A 24104-nucleotide genomic window follows, 5' to 3' on the forward strand; every position below is an offset into this window, starting at 1 on the left:
ACTTCACAGATCGAACCCTCTAAATATCTTCCCTGTCGCTGTTGTGTAAATTTCTCTTTGACATTTCGAGTACTTGATGTTTGAATGTGAGCGGCTGCAGTGATGAACACAATTCAGTTTCTGGATCCGGATCTCACACCGAGTTTCACCAGAGTGGTTTTAATCGGCAGCGAGATCAGACTGGAGAAAAATTCAATGGAATCTCGATCCCGCCCATTTCAACCTCCTCCCTCCCTCCCTCCCTCCCTCTCTCTCTCCCTCCACTGTCAACATTCCCGGGAGCCCAGCCCGCCTCCACCTCTTCTCCCCATTCTATCTCTCCATCTCCCTCTTTCTATTGGCAACATTCCCAGGAGCCAAACCCGCCCCCGACAGGGTTCAATTATTCTCCTCCGTTATCCTTCAGACCGCGCCAGTTTTTATCTCCAGTGTGAAAGTGGCGAGGACATGGCCCACTCTGTAATAATAATTCCCTGAGTGTTGCAGTGAACTTTACCGGGAAATAGCTGAACTGAGGATGTGCGGCAGTAACATCGAAACTGAAAGCTGTTTGAGTCAGGAAGTGCTGAGAGTGAACATGGCTTCCAGAAAGCAGCTCCACAGTTTGACCGAGGAGGCAATTTGTCCCATTTGTCTCGATTTCTTCACTAATCCGGTAATACTGGAATGTGACCACAACTTCTGCCGCTCCTGTATCACCCAGTGTTGGGAAAAGAAGGGGATAAACTCCTGCCCGGAATGTAGAGAGGAGTTTCCGGAAAGAAACCTCAGGATAAATCGGGCCTTAGCGAATCTGGCCGAGAAAGCTCGACAAATAAAGCTAAATCCGAAAGAGAAGAAAAGGAAACTTCACTGTGAGAAACATCAGGAAGAACTGAAGCTGTTTTGTGAAACTGACAAGAAATTGATCTGTTACACTTGTGTAGTTTCGCGGGGACACAGAGATCACCGCTTCCTGCCTTTCGATGAGGCCGTGGAAATCTACAAGGTAAAAAGGAAATAATTGAAAACTAACAGCTCATTTTCCTGCTCTAACACTTTCATTCTGTGATTTTCTCTCCCAATCCCAGGATCAGCTGAAATCTTCCTTAGATTCTCTCACAGAGAAGAAATCGGCGGTTCGAGGAACGGAACTGAAACAGAAACGGAAGATTTCTGAAGTTAGGGTAAGTTCTCCCTCTGCTGATTTTATGGCATTTCAGTTAGTTTTGTTCCGTTTATCACAGGACAGTAATTATGTTTCACATTTCATTGGGCAGGAACAGTCGAGCAGTCTGCAGACCCACATCACATCCGAGTTCGCTAAAATGCATCAGATTCTCACGGAGAAAGAGCAGCGTTTACTCAGAGATCTCAGGGAAGAGGAAGAGAGGATTCTCGAACCAATGGAGAGAAACCTTCGAGAGATTCAGGAGAATTTAAATTCTATTGAGGGGAAACTCTCAAAGTTGCAGAAACAGATGGAGCAAAAAGACGAGCTGATATTTCTGAAGGTGAGGGAACACATTGCGGCTCAGTTCAGGGAAACTTCACACAGTCACTAAATAACTGATGATAACTGTGGAATTAATATAGAATTTACTGAAAAATAGTAACCGAATTAAACAGAATTGTGTGTCCCTTCCTGAACGGTTTTCCTGCTGTCTCTGAACCAACGGCTCCCACACTGTCTGCAGATTCCCGGGAATACCTGTAACCTCCTGAGAATGAGTTTCTGCATCTTCAAACTTGCTTTGTGATTATTTCTGTGTTTCCCAAGTTTAATTTCCTCCTGGAACTCCCATTGTATCCAGTTCCAGTTCCATGTTGTGAGTGTGTGGGTATGTACGGTGTGTGAGAGTCACTGTGTCTGTGAGCGGGACTGATGTTCAATTCCAGTTTATTTGACTCTCCACAATCTTCCTTCCAAAATGCATCACTTTACATTTCCGTGTGAAATCTCATCTGCTCTGAGTCTGCTCATTTCACCAGCCTGTCTAACTGTTCCTGAAATCTGTTACTGTCACCCTCACTGTTCCTGATTCATTTCTTTCAGGAGGAAGCTTGTCGGGAGAGAAGGTAGGACATGTTCTTTCTTGAAATCCACTGTTTGTTAAAATAAACTCAGTGAAGTGTCATTTTCATTTATTTATTGGTTGTTGACACAACATTAAACAGTCTGTCATTGGGGCATGCAAATTCGGTGTATTGTTCACAGACCAGAGTTTAAAAATAACCACTTTATTACAGTGATTTTTCATAACTGCTACAATATTGTAATAAATAACCGGGAAGTGTAATTAATACAATCTGGTTCCCAGGCCGGAAGTGATCACTTGCCCGATGTTGGCTGTTAGTGTCTGTGACCTTCCCACTGACCCTGAGAGAGCCGCATGGTCCATGTTTCCAAGGAGTGGGTCACCCATGTCCCTGCATGGAGCCTGACCAACCCGAGAAAGTCTCACGTTAAACGGGGAATGGATTCTAATTTTACACTAAATACAAACTGGCTCTGTGTCCTTAACAAACACAACAGTAAACACTTGTATTCATATAGCACCTTTATTGGAAATGAATATCCTGAGGAGTTTCACAGGAGCGTTATAAAGTAAATTGACACAGAGCCAAATAAGGAAATATTAATCCGGATGACAGAGGTGGATTTCAGAGAGCGTCTTAAAGGACGAAAGAGAAATAGATAGATAGAGAAAAAGGGAGGGATTCCAGAGCTCAGGACCTCGGCAGCTGAAGGTCCAGCTCCCAATGGGGGATTGACGAAAATCCGAGATGTTCAAGGTGCCGGAAGTAGAGGAGAGCAGGATTCTGGGAGAGTTGTGGGGCCCAGGGATTGCAGAATTGGATATTCAGCTTTGGGATGTTTTCAGCCTTTGTCTTTGTTCTACAAACTTTGTTTATAATACAGCAGGTGGACAGGCTGAATGTTAATCACTTCCTGCAGTGTGTGATGGCTGTTATCAGTTTTTGAACCTTTTTCAGGACATGGCTGTTTCCACTCTCTGCTCTTGAATTTATAAGTTATCTCTTTTTCAATTAAAAAAACAAGATTATCATTTCACTTTGGACATTGTCTTGCATCTTTTTTTTAAACATTTACAGGATTAGTGATGGTGAGCACGCACTCTCAGTATTTGATGCCGCCCTGTCTATCGGGAAGTTCAAAGACCTTTTTCAGTGCACAGCGTGGAGAGAAATGATGAAACCCATTATTCCCGGTAAAACTCATATTAATTTTCCTGATTATCAATCCAGTTGTGAAGCAACTAAACAGGCTTTAAGATCCCAGATTAAATACTCACATTTCCACTTGTTAATCCCTGGAGTCTCCCGTACTCATATTTATCTTTCTGTAGGTTCCTTCTGGGTAAGTGTCTGAATGTGGAGATGCCGGCGTTGGACTGGGGTGAACACAGTAAGAGTTTTAACAACACCAGGTTAAAGTCCAACAGGTTTATTTGGGAGCAAATACCATTGGCTTTCAGAGCGCTGCTCCTTCGTCAGATGGAGTGGAAATCTGCTCTCCAGATTTCCACTCCATCTTTCCACTCCATCTGATGAAGGAGCAGCGCTCCGAAAGCTAATGGTATTTGCTACCAAAGAAACCTGTTGGACTTTAACCTGGTGTTGTTAAAACTCTTACTAAGTGTCTGAAGCCATCAGCATTGTGTGTCAAAGCAGTGAAGGGATCTGTATAACCAGAGGAATAGAGCACCAATCTCAGGATGTGAAATAGAATTGCTCTAGGATTCTGGACTGGTCTCTCTGTCATTCTGGGAAACATTTTTTTGAAAATCATCGTTTATCAGGAAGACATACAGACATTTGAGAGCAAGTAATGAGTGGTAGATCATCTGTTTGGTGGAATTGGACACATGAATCAAGAGGAGGGACTGCAGAAACTGTGAGTCTGCAGTGGATAAGGGAGGGACTGTGATGATCTTATTGAAATATTCAAGGTTCAGAACAGAAAGGAGGATATAAATATCCACACGTTTAACACAGTCACAGAGTCTGGATCAAAGTAGGTATAGCTTTAAATCTAGAATAGGGAGGGTGACAGGGCAGTTTGGGTTGAGTAAGGTTGAGTTTTGGAGTGATTCCATTGAGTTACTGAACCAGTGAACTCACTCTATGAATTTGATCAGAGGCTCAATCCATTCTGAGGGCTGACCTTCAGAACAATATCACTGTCCTGTTTCCCACTGGTTTGCAGTGTGGGAAAATGTTCTGTGGTTCCTGAAAAGGGAACGGGGACAAGAAATCCTCATGAAAAACAGCGGGGGCGAGAGAGAGAAAGGATCAGCGAGAAACAGTAAGAAAAATAACTCACCTCCTGGTCACAAAGAAATCATCAAAAGCTGCCTTCATTCTCGCAGTGTGAGCCGAAATACTTCAGAAGCAGTGCAATAATTTTGAGGAGCAGTCAGTGTTTGAATGTAGAAAATGAGAAAACCAATTTCCAAACAACAAGATCACAGGAACAGCATTGTGATCATGATGGAGTTTTTTGTTTTGATGATGTCATTTGCGGTATATAGGGCAGGAAACAGAGCAAATAAACACCTTACATCGTTTCCAATGGGGTTTCCAGTGGTCCCTTTAAGACCAGTGATTAGTCCATTCTACAGACTGTTCCTCTAGGTGGGGCATCACCATTCAATCGAAGATCAAGATTGTATGGAGTCTCCTGGTATGCCAAATGCCTCCAGTTTGTACAAACAGTGAGACTTCTCCTTATATTTAGTGTGGGAACGCTGGATACCAATTTTGAAGCTGCTATATTATTGTGGGTGTTTGATCTCTGCCATTCTTGATATTCTGATCAATCGTCTGACCTGCCATTCATCTTTGCGCAGTGATATACATTTTTCAGGAATTTGGTGCTTTCCTTAACTTCTTTCGTGAGCCACAGATGGTGGGTTCTCCCATTGGGGATTTTCTTTACATTCAATATTCTTAAATCACCTCTTAAATATCTGCCATAGCTTGTCTATCAGTGTATCCCCAGGCCCGGGGTCCCAGTTCACTGCAACTAGCTCAGCTTTCATGGCCAGATAGTTGCTCCTATTTAAGTTTAAAATACTGATTCCCTTTCAAACTGGAATTCAAATTCAATCATATTGTAGTTACTGCTACCGAGGGCAGATGGACCGAGCAGTGCCGACAGCAAACTATATGTCACATCCAGCCTCATGATGAGAATGGTAAAAGACCCCAAGCTGCACAATATTTTTAGCAGCTCAGTAGACAGGGTACTGCACAGATACACCTAATCAAGGCCAGGCAGGTCCGCCTGTTCCAGGATAGAATTCCTGTTTTGTCCTGAGTGTTCACAGTCAGATTGAATGATCTGCAGCAGGTATAGAGGTTATGCTTTATTTATACAGAGCATTGGAAACACCAGAACATGAGCACTGTTTAAAGGAAACACCAATTGATTCCTACTCTCATGTTTTCTGTCCATTTATCTGTTATTATTCCATCAAATTTCTAGTGCACTAAATTGTTCACTCATCTTTTGTGTGGTCTTAATCAAAAACTTTCTGAAAATCTAAATATTCTACATCCACCATCTTTACCTTTATTATTCTGCTAGTTGCATCTTGCACAGTGGCACAGTGGCAAGCACTGCTGACTCACAGCACCAAGAACCCGGGTTTAATTCCGGCCTTGAGTAACTGTCTGTGTGGAGTTTGTACATTCTCCCCGTGTCTGTGTGGGTTTCCTCCCACAGTCTAAAGATGTGCAGGCTAGTAGATTGGCCATGTTAAAAAAAATGCCCTTTAGTGTCCCAGGATGTGTTGGTTAGATGGATTAGCAATGGGAAGTGTTTTGGGTTGCGGAGAGAGGCCTGGGGAAGATATTCTGTCAGAGTCAGTGCTTAAAGGGCCAAATGTCCAACTTCTGCAGTCGATTCCCTTTCATAAGTCCATCTTGACTCTGCCCAAATTTACCATTATTTTCTACCACATTCTTTGTTAAAGATTCTTGCATTTTGTCTCCGACTGATGTCAGGCTAATGAATCTGTCATTGCCCAGATTCTCTCTCCCTCCTCTCTTAAACATTGGGTTACATTTACACCTTCCAATCTGCAGGAACAATTCCAGAGTCTGTAGAATTTTGAAAGATGACCACCAATGCATCTATTTTCTCTTCACTCACCTCTTTCAGCATCTGAAGCCTGAGAGAATTATCTACTTTAAATCCCATTATTTTCTCTACTATTAGTGTTACAAGCAAGATAAGAGTAAGAATTTTGCAGTTCCTCATTAATACCAGTCCATTTATCATCTATTATTTATGGGAGATTTTTGATGGTGATCATTGACATTTGGGTGGATTATTGAGAATATTTGTGTGTTCTGCCTTGGTCATTTAATTTAATATGAAGTTTGTGGTGTGTGTGACCACAGATTCATGCTTACCTCATGTTAATTATTTATTTTAGAGTATAAGTTATATAGTATTACTGTTTGACTCTTGAACAGTAAAAATATTCTTCACTTCACCGCTTATTCTAATTCAGGATCGCGGGGAATCAGACTCTATCCCACAAGGCATTGGGCATCAAATACAGTACACCCAGAACAGGACACCAGTCTATCACAGGGCATACACTCACACACAAACGAAGGGGCAATCAACCATGGCCAATCCACCTAACTTGCACATCTTTGGTCTTTGCGTAAAAACTGGAGCACCCAGTGAAATGGGGAGAGCGCACAAACTCCACACTGACGCTCAAGGCCGAATTGGAACCAGGATCCCTGGAGCTGTGAGGCAGCAGTGCTTACTACTGTGCCACCTCTAAAATGATTGTGTTTCTCTCAAATTAGGGAATCTGATGACGTTACCTATCGCAAAGGCCAGTGGCACACTGGAAGATTGGGAAACTTCTAACGATCAACAAAGGGTCACTAAAAAACAGATACAGAGAGAACATAGACATAGAACATAGAACAGTACAGCACAGAACAGGCCCTTCGGCCCACGATGTTGTGCCGAGCTTTATCTGAAACCAAGATCAAGCTATCCCACTCCCTATCATCCTGGTGTGCTCCATGTGCCTATCCAATAACCGCTTAAATGTTTCTAAAGTGTCTGACTCCACTATCACTGCAGGCAGTCCATTCCACACCCCAACCACTCTCTGCGTAAAGAACCTACCTCTGATATCCGTCCTGTATCTCCCACCACGAACCCAATAGTTATGCCCCCTTGTAATAGCTCCATCCACCCGAGGAAATAGTCTTTGAACGTTCACTCTATCTATCCCCTTCATCATTTTATACACCTCTATTAAGTCTCCCCTCAGCCTCCTCCGCTCCAGAGAGAACAGCCCTAGCTCCCTCAACCTTTCCTCATATGACCTACCCTCCAAACCAGGCAGCATCCTGGTAAATCTCCTCTGCACTCTTTCCAGCGCTTCCACATCCTTCTTATAGTGAGGTGACCAGAACTGCACACAATATTCCAAATGTGGTCTCACCAAGGTCCTGTACAGTTGCAGCATAACCCCACGGCTCTTAAACTCCAACCCCCTGTTAATAAAAGCTAACACACTCTAGGCCTTCTTCACAGCTCTATCCACTTGACTGGCAACCTTTAGAGATCTGTGGATATGGACCCCAAGATCTCTCTGTTCCTCCACAGTCTTCAGAACCCTACCTTTGACCCTGTAATCCACATTTAAATTTGTCCTACCAAAATGAATCACCTCACATTTATCAGGGTTAAACTCCATTTGCCATTTTTCAGCCCAGCTTTGCATCCTATCTATGTCTCTTTGCAGCCTACAACAGCCCTCCACCTCATCCACTACTCCACCAATCTTGGTGTCATCAGCAAATTTACTGATCCACCCTTCAGCCCCCTCCTCTAAGTCATTAATAAAAATCACAAAGAGCAGAGGACCAAGCACTGATCCCTGCGGCACACCGCTAGCAACCTGCCTCCAATCCGAAAATTTTCCATCGACCACCACCCTCTGTCTTCGGTCAGACAGCCAGTTACCTATCCAATCGGCCAACTTTCCCTCTATCCCACACCTCCTCACTTTCATCATAAGCCGACCATGGGGGACCTTATCAAACGCCTTACTAAAATCCATGTATATGACATCAACTGCCCTACCTTCATCAACACACTTAGTTACCTCCTCAAAAAATTCTATCAAATTTGTGAGGCACGACTTGCCCTTCACGAATCCGTGCTGACTATCTCGGATTAATCCGCATCTTTCTAAATGGTCGTAAATCCCATCCCTAAGGACCCTTTCCATCAATTTACCAACCACCGAAGTAAGACTAACCGGTCTATAATTACCAGGGTCATTTCTATTCCCTTTCTTAAACAGAGGAACAACATTCGCCATTCTCCAGTCCTCTGGCACCATCCCCGTGGACAGCGAGGACCCAAAGATCAACGCCAAAGGCTCTGCAATCTCATCCCTTGCCTCCCACAGAATCCTAGGATACATTTCATCAGGCCCAGGGGACTTATCGACCTTCAGTTTATTCAAAACTGCCAAGACATCCTCCCTCCGAACATCTATTTCCTCCAGCCTATTAGCCTGTAACACCTTCTCTTCCTCAAAAACATGGCCCCTCTCCTTGGTGAACACTGAAGAAAAGTATTCATTCATCACCTCGCCTATCTCTACTGACTCCATACACAAGTTCCCACTACTGTCCTTGACCGGCCCTAACCTCACCCTGGTCATTCTTTTATTCCTCACATAAGAGTAAAAAGCCTTGGGGTTTTCCAAGCACAGATAAAATTATGAAAGTGCAAAATATAAAAAGGGACAGCAAAAGCCTCTATAAGGATGTAAAGTGGAAGAGAGCAGCGAAAGTGAATGTTGGTATCTTGGAAAATGAGGCTGGGAAGTTAATGCTGGGAAACACAGAAATGGCTGAGATCCTAAATCAATGTTTTACCTCAGTTTTCACGATGGGGGACAGGAGCACATCCCAATAGCAACAGCAAATGCAGAGGTCATAGAAAGGGAGCAACTTGGAACTATCCTCATCACCAAGGAAAAGGAACATAGGAACATAGGAATACGAGGAGGCCATTCATCCCCTCAAACTCGCTCCGCCATTCAATAAGATCATGGCTGATCTGTGGCCGACCTCCATGTACCTGCCCTAAGCCCATATACCTTGATACCCCTGCTCAATAAATGTATCTCAGACTTCAAGTAGGATGGCACGGTAGCACAGTAGTTAGCATCGCTGCCTCACAGCTGCAGGGACCCAGGTTCAATTATGGCCTCGGGTCACTGTCTGTGTGGAATTTGCACATTCTCCCTGTGTCTATGTGGGTTTCCTCCGGGAGTTGTGGTTTCCTCCCACACTCCAAAGATGTGTGGGTGAGGTGGATTGGCCATGTTAAATTGTCCCTCAGTGTCAGGGAGATTAGCAGGGTAGATACGTAGCGTTACAGGGATAGTTGTTGGTGCAGACTTGATGGGCCAAATGGCCTCCTTCTGCACTGCCGGGATTAAACTTCACAATTGAACCAGCATCCACCACTGTTTGAGAAAGAGGGTTCCAAACCTCCACCACTCTCTACATGTGGAATTGTTTTCCCACATCTCTTCTGAACAATTTGGTCCTAATTTTTAGATTATGGCTCCTGGTTCCAGAGCTTTCAACTACCATTTTGGTAGGAAAAATACAAAGGCAAATTATTCGTGATCTGGGCGTCCTCATGCATGAATTGCAAAAAAAAACTAGGATGCAGGTATAGCAGGTGATAAGGAAAGCAAATGGAATATTCATATTTATTGTTAAAGGGATAAAACATAAAAGTAGTGAAGTGTTGCTGCTATTGTGCAAAGCATTTGTGAGACCGCACTGAGAATATTGTGTACAGTTTTCATCCCCGTACTTGAGGAGGGATGTAATTGCATTGGAGGTGGTTCAGAGAAGGTTCACTCGCTGGAGATGAAGGGTTTGTCTTATGAAGAGAGATTTGCCAGTTTAAGCCTATACTCTCTGGAGCTGAGAAAATGTGAGGAGATCTAATTGAGGTGTACAGGATGCTAAGGGGCATTGACAAAGCAGACTTAGAGCAGATGTTTCCTTTTGTGGGGCAATCTAAAACAAAATGTGATAGTTTTAAGATATGGGGCGGCAGATTTAAAACACAGAAGAGGAGAAAATACAGAGGCGATTCTCCCATTGCAACACACATGTTTTTTGGAGGGTCGGGTCGTGAGATGCACGTGGCGGCCATATTGCGGGTTATCCGCGAGCGTTTACGACCCATGCACATCTCCCAACCGGAGACCAGGACCGCGCTGAAAACCGGCGTGCCGCTGATTTGCATCATGACCGTACTTTCGCGTGACATTATCGGGATCGACACGACAATCTCCGCCCACGTTAACGTCTCCCACCTCTTTGGTATGATGTCACTTTGACACGAATCAGAGTAGATATATAAAAGTCTCAACCTGATGCAGCAGCCTTGAACTGGTGTGAGGAGGGAAATGCTGTGAGCAGAGTGCGGGGGATGTTGTAGGCAGGCCCTGGAGATGCTTGGTGGGCTTCCTCCTGCTGTCTTCAGGTGCTGGCCTGTGGACCAGTGATATCTGGGTTGGGGGGTGGGGGGGGAGCTTCTACTTTCTCAGAACTCTGTGGGCGAGGATCCCTGAAGGAGTCCTGCTCAGCCTTCCCCTCCAGGGCAGCGCTGTAGCTCAGTGAGTGCAGGTCCCTGAAGGAGTTCTGATCAGCCTTCCCCTCCAGGGCACTGTGCAGTGGCATTGTCTTGCCGCGGGGTGTGGTCAGGGACTACACTGAGTGCTGGGGTTCCGGGTTGGGACAGGAGTGCACCTTGTGCTGACTGAGGTCTAACCAGATGAAGCAGTTGCTGCTCCAGGCCGAGGTGCCGAGGTTCAGACATGGACTGCATGGAATCTGCTGTCACTGGGCACCCATCAGCTAATGATTTGCAGTCTGTCCCTTCCCTGTGACACGGACCAGCAACACATGCCTGTAACGGATGCTGCAGTTGCACACATGGCAATGGCTCAAGGGTGCGCAGTGCCCACGGCTGCACAGCGACCTGCTTAATCTGTGCCTGCAATTGTCATGATGGGAATCTCACACAATCTAATCGGGTCACGCATGGCACCATGGATTGTGTGGTGTTGCCAGCACCCACAAGTTAGTGAACTGCCCCAAGTGAGGGATTGGGGTGTTGCTGGGCCTCTGCAGCCAATGACATTAATCCGTCATTTTATGCTCTTTCCAAACCCCAGTGTGCAGATGGATCTCAGACTGATCGATTTGCAGCTGGCCATTAGGTGGCGGCGGAGGAGGAGGAGGCGGCTCAGGAGGTGGCCGGTGTGGAGACCCCCGCAGGAGCAGCCACTACCAGTCACACAGGAAGGAGGGCAGTAGCTGCCACTGAGGGTTGGGAGGTGGGTGAGCAGGCTCCCGAAAGGGCGCACAGAAGGCAGAGGGTGCCGAGGACAAGGAGGTACAGGCCCTGCAATTCATTCGAGGCCCTTTCAGAGGAGGTGTGCTGTTGCCCGCTGCGGCACATTTGTGCGGTGCTTCCACACCTGGCACCTCAGGGGAGGGGCGTCCACCCACTCCCTGTGGACGTGAAGGTAACAGATGCCTTGAATTTTTCACTTCTGGCTCATTTCAGGCACCCGGTGGTGGCCTCGTTGGGATCTCCCAGGCCTCCGTACACAGATGTGTGCAACAGGTCACTGATGCCCTGTTTGCCCGGGCAGGGCAGTGCATAAACTTCAATGTGGGCCGTGCACAGCAGGAGGCCCGGGTTCGAGGCTTTGCTGTCATTACTGGGATTCCCAATGTCCAGGGAGCAGTGGACGGGACACACATCCCCTTGCAGGCCCCACATGCAAGGCTGCAGCAATTTGTGAACAGGAAAGCGTTCCACTCTCTCAATCATATGTGACCATCTAATGAGGACCATGCAGGTCGAAGCACGCCATCCAGGGAGTGTCCATGACAGATTTGTCCTCAGGCAGTTGGACATCTCTGGCCTCTTTGAAGACCGGCCCAGGCTACCGGGATGGCTATTGGGCAACAAAGGTTACCCTCTAAGGTCATGGCTCATGACGCCTGTGCGGAGGCCCGAGACCGAGGTGGAGACCCGCTACAGTGAGGCCCATGCAGCACCCGGTCCATCGTAGAGCAGTGCATCATCCTGCTGAAAATGCGGTGCCGCTGCTTGGACCGTCCTGGGGGGGGCCTCCAGTCTGACCCTGTGTGTGCCTCACACATTATAATTGTCTGCTGCCTGCTGCACAACATCGCCCAGCAGCAGGGAGACCAGCTGGAGCAGGAGGAGGAAGAGGAGGAGGAGGAGCGGTGAGGGGGTGAGGTGGACGTCCTGCCATATCAGGAGCCGGAGGAAAGAGGGCCGGCGGCGATGGCAGGTGTCCGGCAGGGAAGGGCAGTGAGGGACGCCTTGATTGCAGTCCACTTCACCGAGCTGGTGCTGTGCAGTGAGGGGGCTGCAACCACCACACATCCACCACACCCCAGGAGCAAGTGCAGCCGCTATTCCCCCTCCAAACCGACCTGGGCCCTCAAACCACCACATCACGCTTCCCCAGACTCTCTCATCCCACCATCCTATCCCCCAGAAACATCCAAACCTGTTAATGTGCCTGGGCTGGCAATGGTTGCGAGTCTTGGTTGAAGGCTGGAGAATGATGGCCACTCGCTGTTGTGCACACTGGGATGCTCTCTCTGGTGCCACTCAAATCTGATTCCTAACCTGTACTCCGAATGCACGCTGCCACCCTGGCCCACGTAGCTGTAAGGGTTGGGGACACATGTTTGTTGGACAATCGGGGTTTGGGGGCAGGGGGGCGGCGGTGGAATGAGCGGGGGGTGCTCTGCTGCCCTCTGGACTTTGGGATTCCCAGCAATGGCAGTGAAGCCTAGAGCCCGGGCCTCCTGCTCTGCAAGGCCCATATCGAAGTTTATGTACTGCCCTGTCCGGACAAACAGGACATCAGTGACCTGCCGCACACATCTGTGCACGGAGGCCTGGGAGATCCCAACGAGGCCACCACTGGGTGCCTGAAATGAGTCAGAAGTGAAAAGTTCAAGGCATCTGTCATCCTCACGTCCACAGGGAGCGGGTGGCCACCCCTTTCCTGAGGTGCCAGGTGTGCAAGCACCTTGCACCAAGAGTCTGGTGGATGTTGGGGAAGGTACGGCAGGCACTCTCTAACATGTGGCTGAGTCTCCAAGGCACAACAGACAGCACCTCCATGCAAAGGAATGGGGACCACTCAGCACTTTGGGGCGAGGGGGGGGTTGGAATTATAGACACATTACTCACAGCTGTGAGGTGCAAATAAAAGTTTATTGTGCTCTTAACGTTAGTGATCAATAAACCCTGACTACTGGTGACCTTCACCCGTGCTCTCTTAGTGAACTTCAACTTTCTAACTTTGTGCGGTCTCCTGCTTCTTCCTGGTGCTACTCCAGGATGCACATTGGAGGTGGTGTCCAGCTGTGATGCACGCGCTGTTCCCTGTGATGGCCTTGACAGATGTCCTCTGGGTGGCCGGGACCTGGAGGGCCCCAGCTGACTAGCAGATGACACTGTTTCAGTGTCACCCTGTTCCTTGAGCTGGCCCTGAGATGCCCCGGTATGAGGAAGGGGGGAAATCAGAAGGTCTCGGGACATCCGGGATCTCCTGGGTGCAAGGCCCCGGCATGGATCGAGCCCTATCTCCTCCCTTGAGGTGCCCAGAGGCCCCAGGGACATTCCATGGGACACCAGGGGAGCTGGACTGAGCTCCAGCAACTCCGGCGTCACCTGGCTTTGCCAGTCCTGGAGGCTCAGATGCGTCTGCTCCATGATCTGTGATCCCTCAGCCCTGGCCCTCTCAGACTGGGCCAAGCTCTGGAGCCCCTCCACTGCAATATTCTGTGAGCAAGCCAGGCTCTGGAGCCCCTCAGCAGTAGCCCTCTGTGACTGGGCTAAGTTGTCGAGGCTCACAGGCATGGCCTGCTGTGTCTCCAGAATGCCAGCGAGAGTCCCAGCCATGGGCAGCAGTTTCAGCCCCATGCCCCTGACACTCATGGCTAAGGAAAGCTGTGCCTCCTGGATGCCGTCAACACCCTTGCTCGTGGCTTGCTGTGTCTCCAGGATAGGCTGGACCCTGTCACCCATGAGGACAGACCCCTGGGCCAGACTTTCCACTGTGGTTGCAACACTTGCAGTGTTGGCCTGGTTCACACGCTGTGTCAGCACCACCTCCTGCAACAGCACTCTGTTGGACTCCCCTAAACAGCCTTGCAGTTGCAGCATGGTTGCTGACAACCCTTCCACAACCCTCCGTGTTTCCTGATGCATCGCCACCAGCCTTGGCCCTGAGGCACGGCATCTGGCTTGGGGACAGCTGAATCCTCGCCTCTGGCAGACCTCCGTGTGCCCGAGCCCTCGGATGTGCATCAGTGTCTGTGATGTGCTCACCAGATAGTGATCCAGAAGCCTCAGCTCTAAAGATACCCACTGTGGTGATAGTCTCTGTGTTGGTGGGTTGTGTGGTAGATGCCGGTGCCGTTTCAGTGGTGCTGTCCTCAGAGGATTCTTCAAAACCTCCCTCCGAGGTGTTGTCCAGGGGGGTTGTGGGCAGTTTGCTCCAGAACAGCAGGGGGGTCACCAACACCCAAAGGGCCGGGTTCCTCTGGGTCCAAGACTGCAATAAAGAACACACATTAGGGGAAGGGAGGTAACACATTCTATGCAGCATCACACTTACTTCAAGGAGAAACTATGTTGAGGGCGACACTTATGCTCATTTGCAAACTGGATACCGACCTGTCTGTCCGTCACCATTCTGAATGAACCATCTCCCCCTGCCAGTTCCATGGCACGCTCTTCAACGCTGGTCAGATGCCGCAGGTCAGGCACACCACCACCAGTCTGTGCCCTCACATGGCAGTTATGTATGCTTTTCTCCTGTAGGACCACGAGGTGTCTAGCAAGCATTAATATATTGAAATGCATGGTGAGCAATGCGTGACTGTGTCTCGGGAGTTGTGCTGGCAGTTGCGGGGAAAAGGGTCACCACTGAAGGGTGCTCGTTGAGGGGTGAGGGGAAGGGGTTAGATTCTGTTCCTGGGGGAAGGGTGCCTTGTTGAATGCCCTTCAGGTGTCTCAGCAGGGTTTGAGACCTGTGCCAAGCATGTGCAGAGTTCCAAGTGGGAAGCTCACTCACCCTTGCTGCTCAAAGAAGGTCGTACAGTCTTTTCTGACCCTGCCGGCCAGAGCACGGTGTCAGGCTCCTGGCATTCATCACTTCTGCCACCTCCTCCCACAATGCCGTGGCGGCTGCACCCCTTGGGCGAGATCCCTGGCTGGGGAAGAGCTGCTGACGCCTCTCCTCCATGGCATCAAGCAGGCGCTCTTGGTCAGCCTCAGCGAATCTTGGGGCTGCTTTCCTCGAATGTATCTTTGTGGTGTGACTGGCTGTGTGTCCATTCCTGCAGCTTATATACAGCTCTCGGAGGGGGGGTGCAGGTGCAGTGACTTTGGCCAGTCAAGGGCCAGTGGGTAACAAATCCTTGTGAGAAATTTTGAAGGCTGCTTTCAATTGAATGTCATGCATCCCTCGGGGTGCCGATTGGCTGCCATTCAATAAACTGGTGTGTCCAAGGTTGAGGGGGTCGGGGGGGTGGGGTGGGGGGTGCAATACTCAGGGCTTCTAATTCAAGAGAGGGAATGCTCGCAAGCTGGGTTTGTGCATGGCAGCAAAACACAAGTTCTCTGCAGGGCAGCAGTGAGGTCAGTATGTTCAAGGGATGGAGGGATGGGGTATCCGCATCATCCAGATCCGTGGGGCATGGGGTGAGGAGGCAGCAATGTCTGTACGGGGGGAGGGACGGCAATGTCTGAATGAGGGGAGGGGGGAGGGGGAGGCAGCGGTGTCTGTATGGGGGGTGGAGGGGGGGCAGCGGTGTCTGTATGGGGGGTGGAGGGGGGGCAGCGGTGTCTGTATGGGGGTGGAGGGGGGGGCAGCGGTGTCTGTATGGGGGGTGGAGGGGGGGCAGCGGTGTCTGTATGGGGGGGGGGGGGCAGCGATGTCTGTTGCAGGGAGCGGGGGTGCCAGCGATGAGGCCAGTGATGTCTGTATGGTGGTTATGGGGCCAGTGATGTCGATGGAGGGGTGAGTGCGTGGCTGTGGGGGCCAGCGATGCTGCCAGCGACGTCTGTGGGAGGGTTTTGGGGTCCAGCGATATCTGTGAGGGGGTTGTGAGGGTCAGCGATGAGGATTGCGATGTCTGTGAGGGACGCTGTGGGGGCGAGCGATGTCTGGGGGTGGGGGGGCCAACGATGAGGCCAGGAAAGACTGGGGGGAGGGGGGTTGTGGGGGCCTGCAATGTTTGTGGGGGTGCTGTGGGGGCAAGCAATGTCTGTGGGGGTTGGAGGGCAGTGATCTGAATGCTGGGAGGTCTTTTCAATGATCTTCCAGAGATGTGCGCATGCACGGGTTCCCGCTCATCCTGCCGATTTCAGGCTCTTTGGTGTGAATATGCCGCGCCCCCCAGCATTTAATGATATTCATGGTTGTGATCTCTGCAATGCACTGAGTGTGGGAGATTCGGGTCTGAACTTGCACTGAACAAACAGTCGTGGTTTAAACCAGTTTTCTCGCCAATTCAGCAGTTTTGGGAGAATCGGCCCCAACTTTGAAAAGAGTCATGAGCCTGTGGAATTCACCACTCCAGAATGTGGTGAATACCCGGTCTTTGGGTGAATTTGAGGAAGAAGTGGACAGATTTTTAATTAGTTTGGGGTTGAAGGGTTGTATTGAAGGGACAGGAAAGTGGAATTGAGGCTGAGACGAGATTAGCCATGATTGCATGAAATGGCGGAGCAGCTCGAGAGGCTAAATTGCCGACTCCTGCTCCGAGTTCTTATGATTTATACTCTTAGTAAATAACTGGGATTTCAAATTTGGTCCAAGAACTAAAATATGATTGATCCGATTCTGAACATAACCAAATATAAAGGTCTCATCCAAGATCATAATAAATTTGGGGTCTGATCTGGTCTGGTATTGTACCAAGAGAAACTGCAGAACTCTCGGGTAGGGAGGGAGCTGGATGTCCTGGTGTATAAATCATCAAAAGTTAGTCTGCAGGTCCAGCAAGTAATTAGGAATATAAATAGGATGTTGGTATTTATTGCAAGGATACTCAGGTATAAAAATATGCAATTGTTCCTGCAGGGGTACAGGACCTCAGTGAGACCATATCTGGAGTAATGTTTACTATTTTTATCCCCTTATAAGATCATGAGACCATAAGACACGGGAACAGATGGAGGCCATTTGGCCCATCAAGTCTGCTCTGCCATTTAATGTTCCCATAACTGATCGAACAGAGGCGTTTTCTCCTCACCTCTGTCTGAAATGGGTGACCCCTTACTCTGAGATGATGCCCTCTTATCCTAGACTCTGCCACAAGGGGAAACAACACCTTAGCGTCTATCCTGTCAAGCCTGCTGAGAATTATGTAGGTCTGAATAAAGTCCACTCTCAATCTTCTAAACTCCAATGAGTACAGGTCCAACTCACTTACCCTCTCCTCATAAGAAAATCTCTCTGTACCTGGAATCAATCTAGTGAACCTTCTCTGGACTGCCTCCAATCCCAGTATATCTTTCCTTCGATAAGGGGACCAGAATTGCTCACAGTATTCCGGCTGTGGTCGAACGAATGCCTTGTACAGATCTCCCTATTTTTCTACTCCATTCCATTTTAAGTAAAGACGAATATTCCACTTGTCTTTCCTAATACCTGCTGAACCTGCACGCTCGCTTTTTGTAATCAATGCACGAGGATCCAGAAATCCCTCTGAGCTGCAGCTTTCTGCAGTCCTTCTCCATTTAAACAATATTCAGCTCCTTTATTCTTCCTATCAATGTGCATAACTTCACATTTTCTTACATGATGTTTCATCTGCTAAGTGTTTCCCCACATACCAAACCTGTCTGTTTGTAAACTCTTTGGGGGTGACATTACCATTGCGCCCCACCGGCTGATGGGCGGAGGGAGCTGGTAAGATCACGAGAGCTGAGAAGTCAGGTTCGCACCCGATTTCTCACCTCACGCGATCTTACCGGCACCTGGTATCCGGCTCGATAAATCTTGCACCTGGAACAGATGCAAGGCTGAATGTATTATTTAAATTTATTATAATACTCATTTAAATGAAATTCGCGAGCCAGGGACAGAATTGTCTGGGATCACTTGCCTGTGCGGCCATGCTCTGGCGAGGATCACATATTGTCCTCCATCAATCTCTCCTTCTTACCTCGGTATTTTCTACAATCTCTCTCTCTCTGCTTCACCACAATCATTCCCTCTCCCTGTCATTCACTCATCTTTCCCTCCCACTCTCTATCCCCATTCTCCACCCACTCTCCCTTTCAGCCCCTTCCCACTCTCTCTTTCATGTTCACATACATTCTCCTCCTCCTCAAAGAACAGTAAGATCAATAGGTTACATTGGAAGAGCCATTGAAGAGTGGGAGGGGGTTTCGGAAAGGAGAGAGACAGCTGGAGAGGTTAAAGAACTCTGCTTGCCCCCAGCCCAGCAACACGTACTACCCGCATTCCACCCCCCGCCACCCCACAGCCCCCCAGCAACACACACTCTTCATACCCGCCACAGGCCCCCAACAACACACACGCCTCATATCCCTCCACAGTCCCCCGGCAACACATACTGCCCACATTCCCCAACCCACAGACAGCCAGCAACACACACCCTCCACATTCTTGCCTCCCACAGAGCTCAGCAATGCACAATCCACACATTCTGCCCCCCAGAGCTCAGCAACGCACAATCCCCACATTCACCACCCCCCCCCCCAGAGTTCAGCAACGCACAATCCCCAAATTCTCCCCCACCCCCCCGCCACAGTCCCCCAGCCCCAAACAGCGCTGCTTTACACGTCCTGAGGCAGCAACACTGCCACTTCAGATAGTTTCCAGCCCATCCCCCACCAGCAACGGTCCTTGCTGCTGTCAGCACTAGGATCCAGAATCAGCGGTAAGACCTGAGATCAACGCTCAGGCCTGGGTCCATGTTGAGAGTCCAAAGTTGAACCCCGTGAACAACAGCCCCCCCCCGACACAAAACGCCACATGAACAAAATGAAACAACGCCCCCTCAGCAACAGAGCTATTTGAAAGCAGAAACCTACCTCCTCGCTCACCCTCTCTGCTCTCTGAATGCGACTGTTATACTTGAGGTGTTTTCCTCACTGATTCCAGCTGCAGCGAACGAGGTGGTTGAGGAGGTGAGCTGGGACGATTGGGAGTGAAACTCGCTAATTACATTGCGATGAATGCAAAAGATGCAAATTGACGTTTCATCCATTTTGGGCAGAGTCCCGATCGTGCCAATTTTTAAAATGGTAAAATGGGAATGGGTGCGAAAATGGGCACCATTCCAGCGAGTCACAACATGCCCGATTTTATGACTTTTTTCCACCACAAAATGGGCGCAACGAGATTGTTAAATTCTGCCCATACACTCCACATCTCCATCTTGTTCTCTCACAGCCTGCCACAATATCTGCCACCCCGTTGCTCTCCATACACTGCATCTCAAACCTTCATGTTCTCACTTGCCGTCTCCCTCATGTTGCTCTCACTCTCCCTCTTTACGCTCCTGCTCCCTTTGCTCCATCTCGCTGCTGCCCTGTTTTCTCTGTTCCCAGTTCACCCTCCACATCCCTTCTCTTTCTCCCTCTATCTCACTTTCACTCCCCACCTTCCTCACCTGGCCCTCTGCTCTCCACTTCCCTTCCTTCCCCCCTCTCTCCATGTTCCCATCCCATTCTGCTCCCACTGTCCCCTACCCCTCATTCTCCCCCCCCCCCTCACAAACCTCTCTCCTCTCTTCCTCACTCCTCACACTCTCTCCCCTCCCCACCCCCTCTCTCTAAATCACTGACTGTGTTATTGTAACTTTCCCCCAGCTCCAGCCTCTCTGACTCTGGATCCGAACACAGCGAATCCCCGGCTCATCCTGTCTGAGGACCGGACCAGTGTGAGACTCGGAGACAAACGGCAGCCGCTCCCTGACACCCCGGAGAGGTTTGATCCCTGGTTCTGTGTCCTGGGATCAGAGGGATTCACATCAGGGAGACATTACTGGGAGGTGGAGGTGGGGGAGACAGCGTGGCGTCTGGGAGTGGCCCGAGAGTCTGTGAACAGGAAAGGGGGAATCTCCCCGAGCCCTGAGTCCGGATTCTGGATTGTGGGGCTGTTTCCCGGAAGAGGTTATTTTGCCTTCACCTCCCCCTCACGGACCCCCCTCACCCCGAGTGTGAATCCCCGGAAGATCGGGGTTTTCCTGGACTATGAGGGTGGACAGGTGTCATTTTACAATGCGGACAACATGTCCCATCTCCACACTTTCACCCACACTTTCACTGAGAGAATCTTTCCCATCTTCAGACCGGGATTGACTATCGGGAAAAACTCGGCGCCGCTGACAATCTGCGGGGTTAAAGGTCACTAACAGATCCATCCCATAATTTCACACCGTCTCCCTGCCTCCTGCCAGCTGTAAACTGATGGAACCTGTTCATATTGTGGTTATTATATAGAATTATAATTTACATTGGGGGCTCCATGGTTACATTTGTAAAATGATTCTTCAAACAAAACAATCTGAGAATCACTGGAATAGAAACAGTTTTTCTCAAAGATTCCACAGCTCATCATTAAATCCAAGAAGCAGAAACTCTACATGTTGTTTGTGTCGTCACTGAGTGAGGGGGCGGGATTCCGGGGAATGGAGAAGCCGGTTGGCCGGAGCTCCTGTCACCCCTAGTGAGGGAGGCGGGATTCCGGGGAATGGAGAAGCCGATTGGCCGGAGTTCCTGTCACTCTGAGTGAGGGGGCGGGATTCTGGGGAATGGAGAAGCCGATTGGCCGGAGCTCCTGTCACTCTGAGGGAAGGAGGCGGGATTCCAGATCCTTGGAAGGTGATTGGTCTGAACTTCGTCGCGACGAAAACCGGTTTCCGGGGAGTCTGAAAGCCGATTGGTCAAAGCGCCTGTCAGGAACGTGCGGGAGGCCCATTTTCGGGGAATCCGGAAAGGTGATTGGTCAGTGCGCCTGTCATTCAGAGTGAAGGGGCGGGGTTCGCAGGCCCCGGGAACGGATTGGTCAGAACCCCTGTCACTCTCTCACTCTCTGTCTGTGTCTCTCTGTCTGTCTGTCTCTCTGTCTGTGTCTCCATATCTCGATCCTTCTGTCTGCATCTGTCTGTCTGTCTTTCAATACTATCCAGGTAGTTACAGGCCCATCAGTGGTGGGGAAATTATTGGAGAGGATTCTTCGAGAAAGGATTTTTTCCCACTTGGAAATAAGTGGACGTATTAGCGAGAGGCAACATGGTTTTGTGAAGGGGAGGTCGTGTCTCATGAACTTGATCGAGTTTTTCGAAGAAGTGATGAAGATGATTGACGAGGGTAAGACAATGGATGTCTGCATGGACTTCAGTAAGGCCTTTGACAAGGTCCCTCATGGCAGACTGGTGCAGAAGGTGAAGTCGCATGGGATCAGAGGTGAACTGGCAAGGTGGATACAAAACTGCTTGGTCAAAGAAGACAGAGGGTAGCAGTGGAAGGGTGCGTTTCTGAATGGAGGGCTGTGACAAGTGGTGTTCCTCAGGGATCAGTGCTGGGGCCTTTGCTGTTTGTAATATATATCAATGATTTGGAGGAAAATGTAACTGGATTGATTAATAAGTTTGCGGACGTCACAAAGGTTGGTGGATTTGCGGATAGCAATGAGGACCATCAGAGGATACAGCAGGATATAGATCAGTTGGAGACTTGGGTGGAGAGATGGCAGATGGAGTTTAATCCGGACAAATGTGAGGTAATGCATTTTGAAGGTCTAATACAGATAGGAAATATACAGTAAATGGCAGAACCCTTAAGAGTACTGATAGGCAAAGGGATCTGGGTGTACAGGTACACAGGTCACTGAAAGTGGCAACGCAGACGGAGAAGGTAGTCAAGAAGGCATATGGCATGCTTGCCTTCATCGGCCAGGGCATTGAGTTTAAAAATTGGCAAGTCATGTTGCAGCTTTATAGAACCTTAGTTCGGCCGCACTTGGAATATAGTGTTCAATTCTGGTCGCCACACTACCAGAAGGATGTGGAGGCTTTGGAGAGGGTACAGAAAAGATTTGCCAGGATGTTGCCTGGTATGGACGGCATTCGCTATGAGGAGAGTTGGAGAAACTTGATTTGTTCTCACTGGAGCGACAGAGATTGAGAGGAGACTTGACAGAAGTCTACAAGATTATGAGAGGCATGGACAGAGTGGATAGTCAGAAGCTTTTTTTCCCAGGGTGGAAGAGTCAATTACTGGGGGGCATAGGTTTAAGGTGCGAAGGGCAAGGTTCAAAGGAGATGTACGAGGCAGATTTTTTGCACAGTGAGTAGTAGCCTAGAACTCGTTGCCGGGGAAGATAGTGGAAGCGGATACGGTAGTGACTTTTAAGGGGCATCGTGACAAGCACATGAATAGGATGGGAATAGAGAGATATGGTCCCCGGAAGAGTAGGGGATTTTAGCTAAGTCGGGCAGTATGGTCGGTGCAGGCTTGGAGGGCCGAACGGCCTGTTCCTGTGCTGTAATTTTCTTTGTTCTTTGTTCTATCTCCATGTCCATGTATCTCTCCAGTATTTGTGAATATTTGATCATTGTAATTAACAAATACACTTCTTTCATTTTAGCACGATGCAGAAAATCAGCATCTGAATGGTACCAATCTCAACCGAGATGTGAAGCAAAATGATTCCAGCTCTCTTCCAATGGACACCACGTCAGTCTGACTTGTCCCTGCCAATGAAAAGCTTTGCCTTTGAACAGGGTAAACTGGAACTGTCTTCACTGGATCTCAGATACTGGCTGACTGGATTGTTTCCTTTAAAATACTTCATTTCTTCTGCCTTTCTGATTGTATCAGACTCCAGAAAGCACTGTTTACGACAAAGATTGACAGCACAAGTCTTTGGCACAAGGAACAACCACGTCAGTCTGTGAACTTCTTGGCGTGAAGTGGGTCGAGCGTCATCCCCTGTGGCTGGATTTTGCCCTCTTTTTAGGTCTAACCAAACCAAGTAAACAAACTCAGATTAAATCAGGACAAAGTAAAAGGGGCAGCTCCCCAAAAAGGAGGGGGAACAGCCCGAACAGAAATCAAAGTACAAAGGAAACTTAAAAACATCAAATTAAAATGTGATTATTGGGGTCAATAATGCACCCCAACCCCTGCGGTGCCCAGCGGGCGCGGAAAGCGTCAATCTCGCCCGTGGACACCGCATGCTCCCTCTCCAGGGACACCTGGCCGCAAACGTAGCCGCGGTAGAGGGGAAGACAGTCAGGATGGACGGCCATCTTTTTCTCAAAGATTCCACAGTTCATCATTAAATCCAAGAAGCAGAAACTCGACATGTTGTTTGTGTCGTCACTGAGTGAGGGGGCGGGGTTCCGGGGAATGGAGAAGCCGATTGGCCGGTGCACCTGTCACTGAGATTGAGGAAGGCGGAGTTAAGGAAACCTGGAAGACGATTGGTTGTCCCTCCTGTCACTCTGGGCAAGGAATACCGGTTACCGGTGCCTCTGAAGGCGGATTGGTCAAACCGTCTGTCCGTCACAATGCAGGAGGCGGGTTTCTGGATAGTCTGGAAGCGGATGGTCGAAAACCGCTGTCACCCAGGGTCTGTTTCCGGGTCGGCGGCTCGGGAGTTGGAGCCGGTGGGAGGGAGTGATGGCGGCAGCCGCCTGATTTCATCCTCGGGGTGGAGATATTATTGAAAAGTTTTGATTCTTGTTGCTATCATTCACTCGCTGGAAGCGTCATGGCGACGGATTTAGTGACTGAGCTGGAGAGTCGCTTCTTCCCCGAAAACCTGCTGAGCAACGAGGACTGGGGAAGGAGAAGAGAGGAGGGGGTGAGGAGAGGAGGAGGGGGCGGTGAGGAGGAGGAGGAGGGGGGGCGGAGAGGAGGAGGAGGGGGAGAAGAGGAGGAGGAGGGGGGGCGGAGAGGG

General features: G+C 49.2%; 1 protein-coding gene across 1 annotated transcript; it reads left to right on the forward strand.

Annotated features, from left to right (window-relative positions):
* Positions 1-557: 557 nt before the first annotated feature.
* Positions 558-20780, forward strand: LOC144490003 (zinc-binding protein A33-like). Its single transcript, XM_078207828.1, has 6 exons — positions 558-988; positions 1071-1166; positions 1260-1493; positions 2036-2058; positions 3097-3212; positions 20006-20780. Exons 1-6 carry the CDS (start codon positions 578-580, stop codon positions 20548-20550), a joined length of 1425 nt encoding a protein of 474 aa, XP_078063954.1. The 5' UTR covers positions 558-577; the 3' UTR covers positions 20551-20780.
* The last annotated feature ends 3324 nt before the right edge of the window (positions 20781-24104 follow it).

Source organism: Mustelus asterias, unplaced genomic scaffold (assembly GCF_964213995.1).
Source record: "Mustelus asterias unplaced genomic scaffold, sMusAst1.hap1.1 HAP1_SCAFFOLD_2762, whole genome shotgun sequence".
NCBI classification, from domain to species: domain Eukaryota; kingdom Metazoa; phylum Chordata; class Chondrichthyes; order Carcharhiniformes; family Triakidae; genus Mustelus; species Mustelus asterias.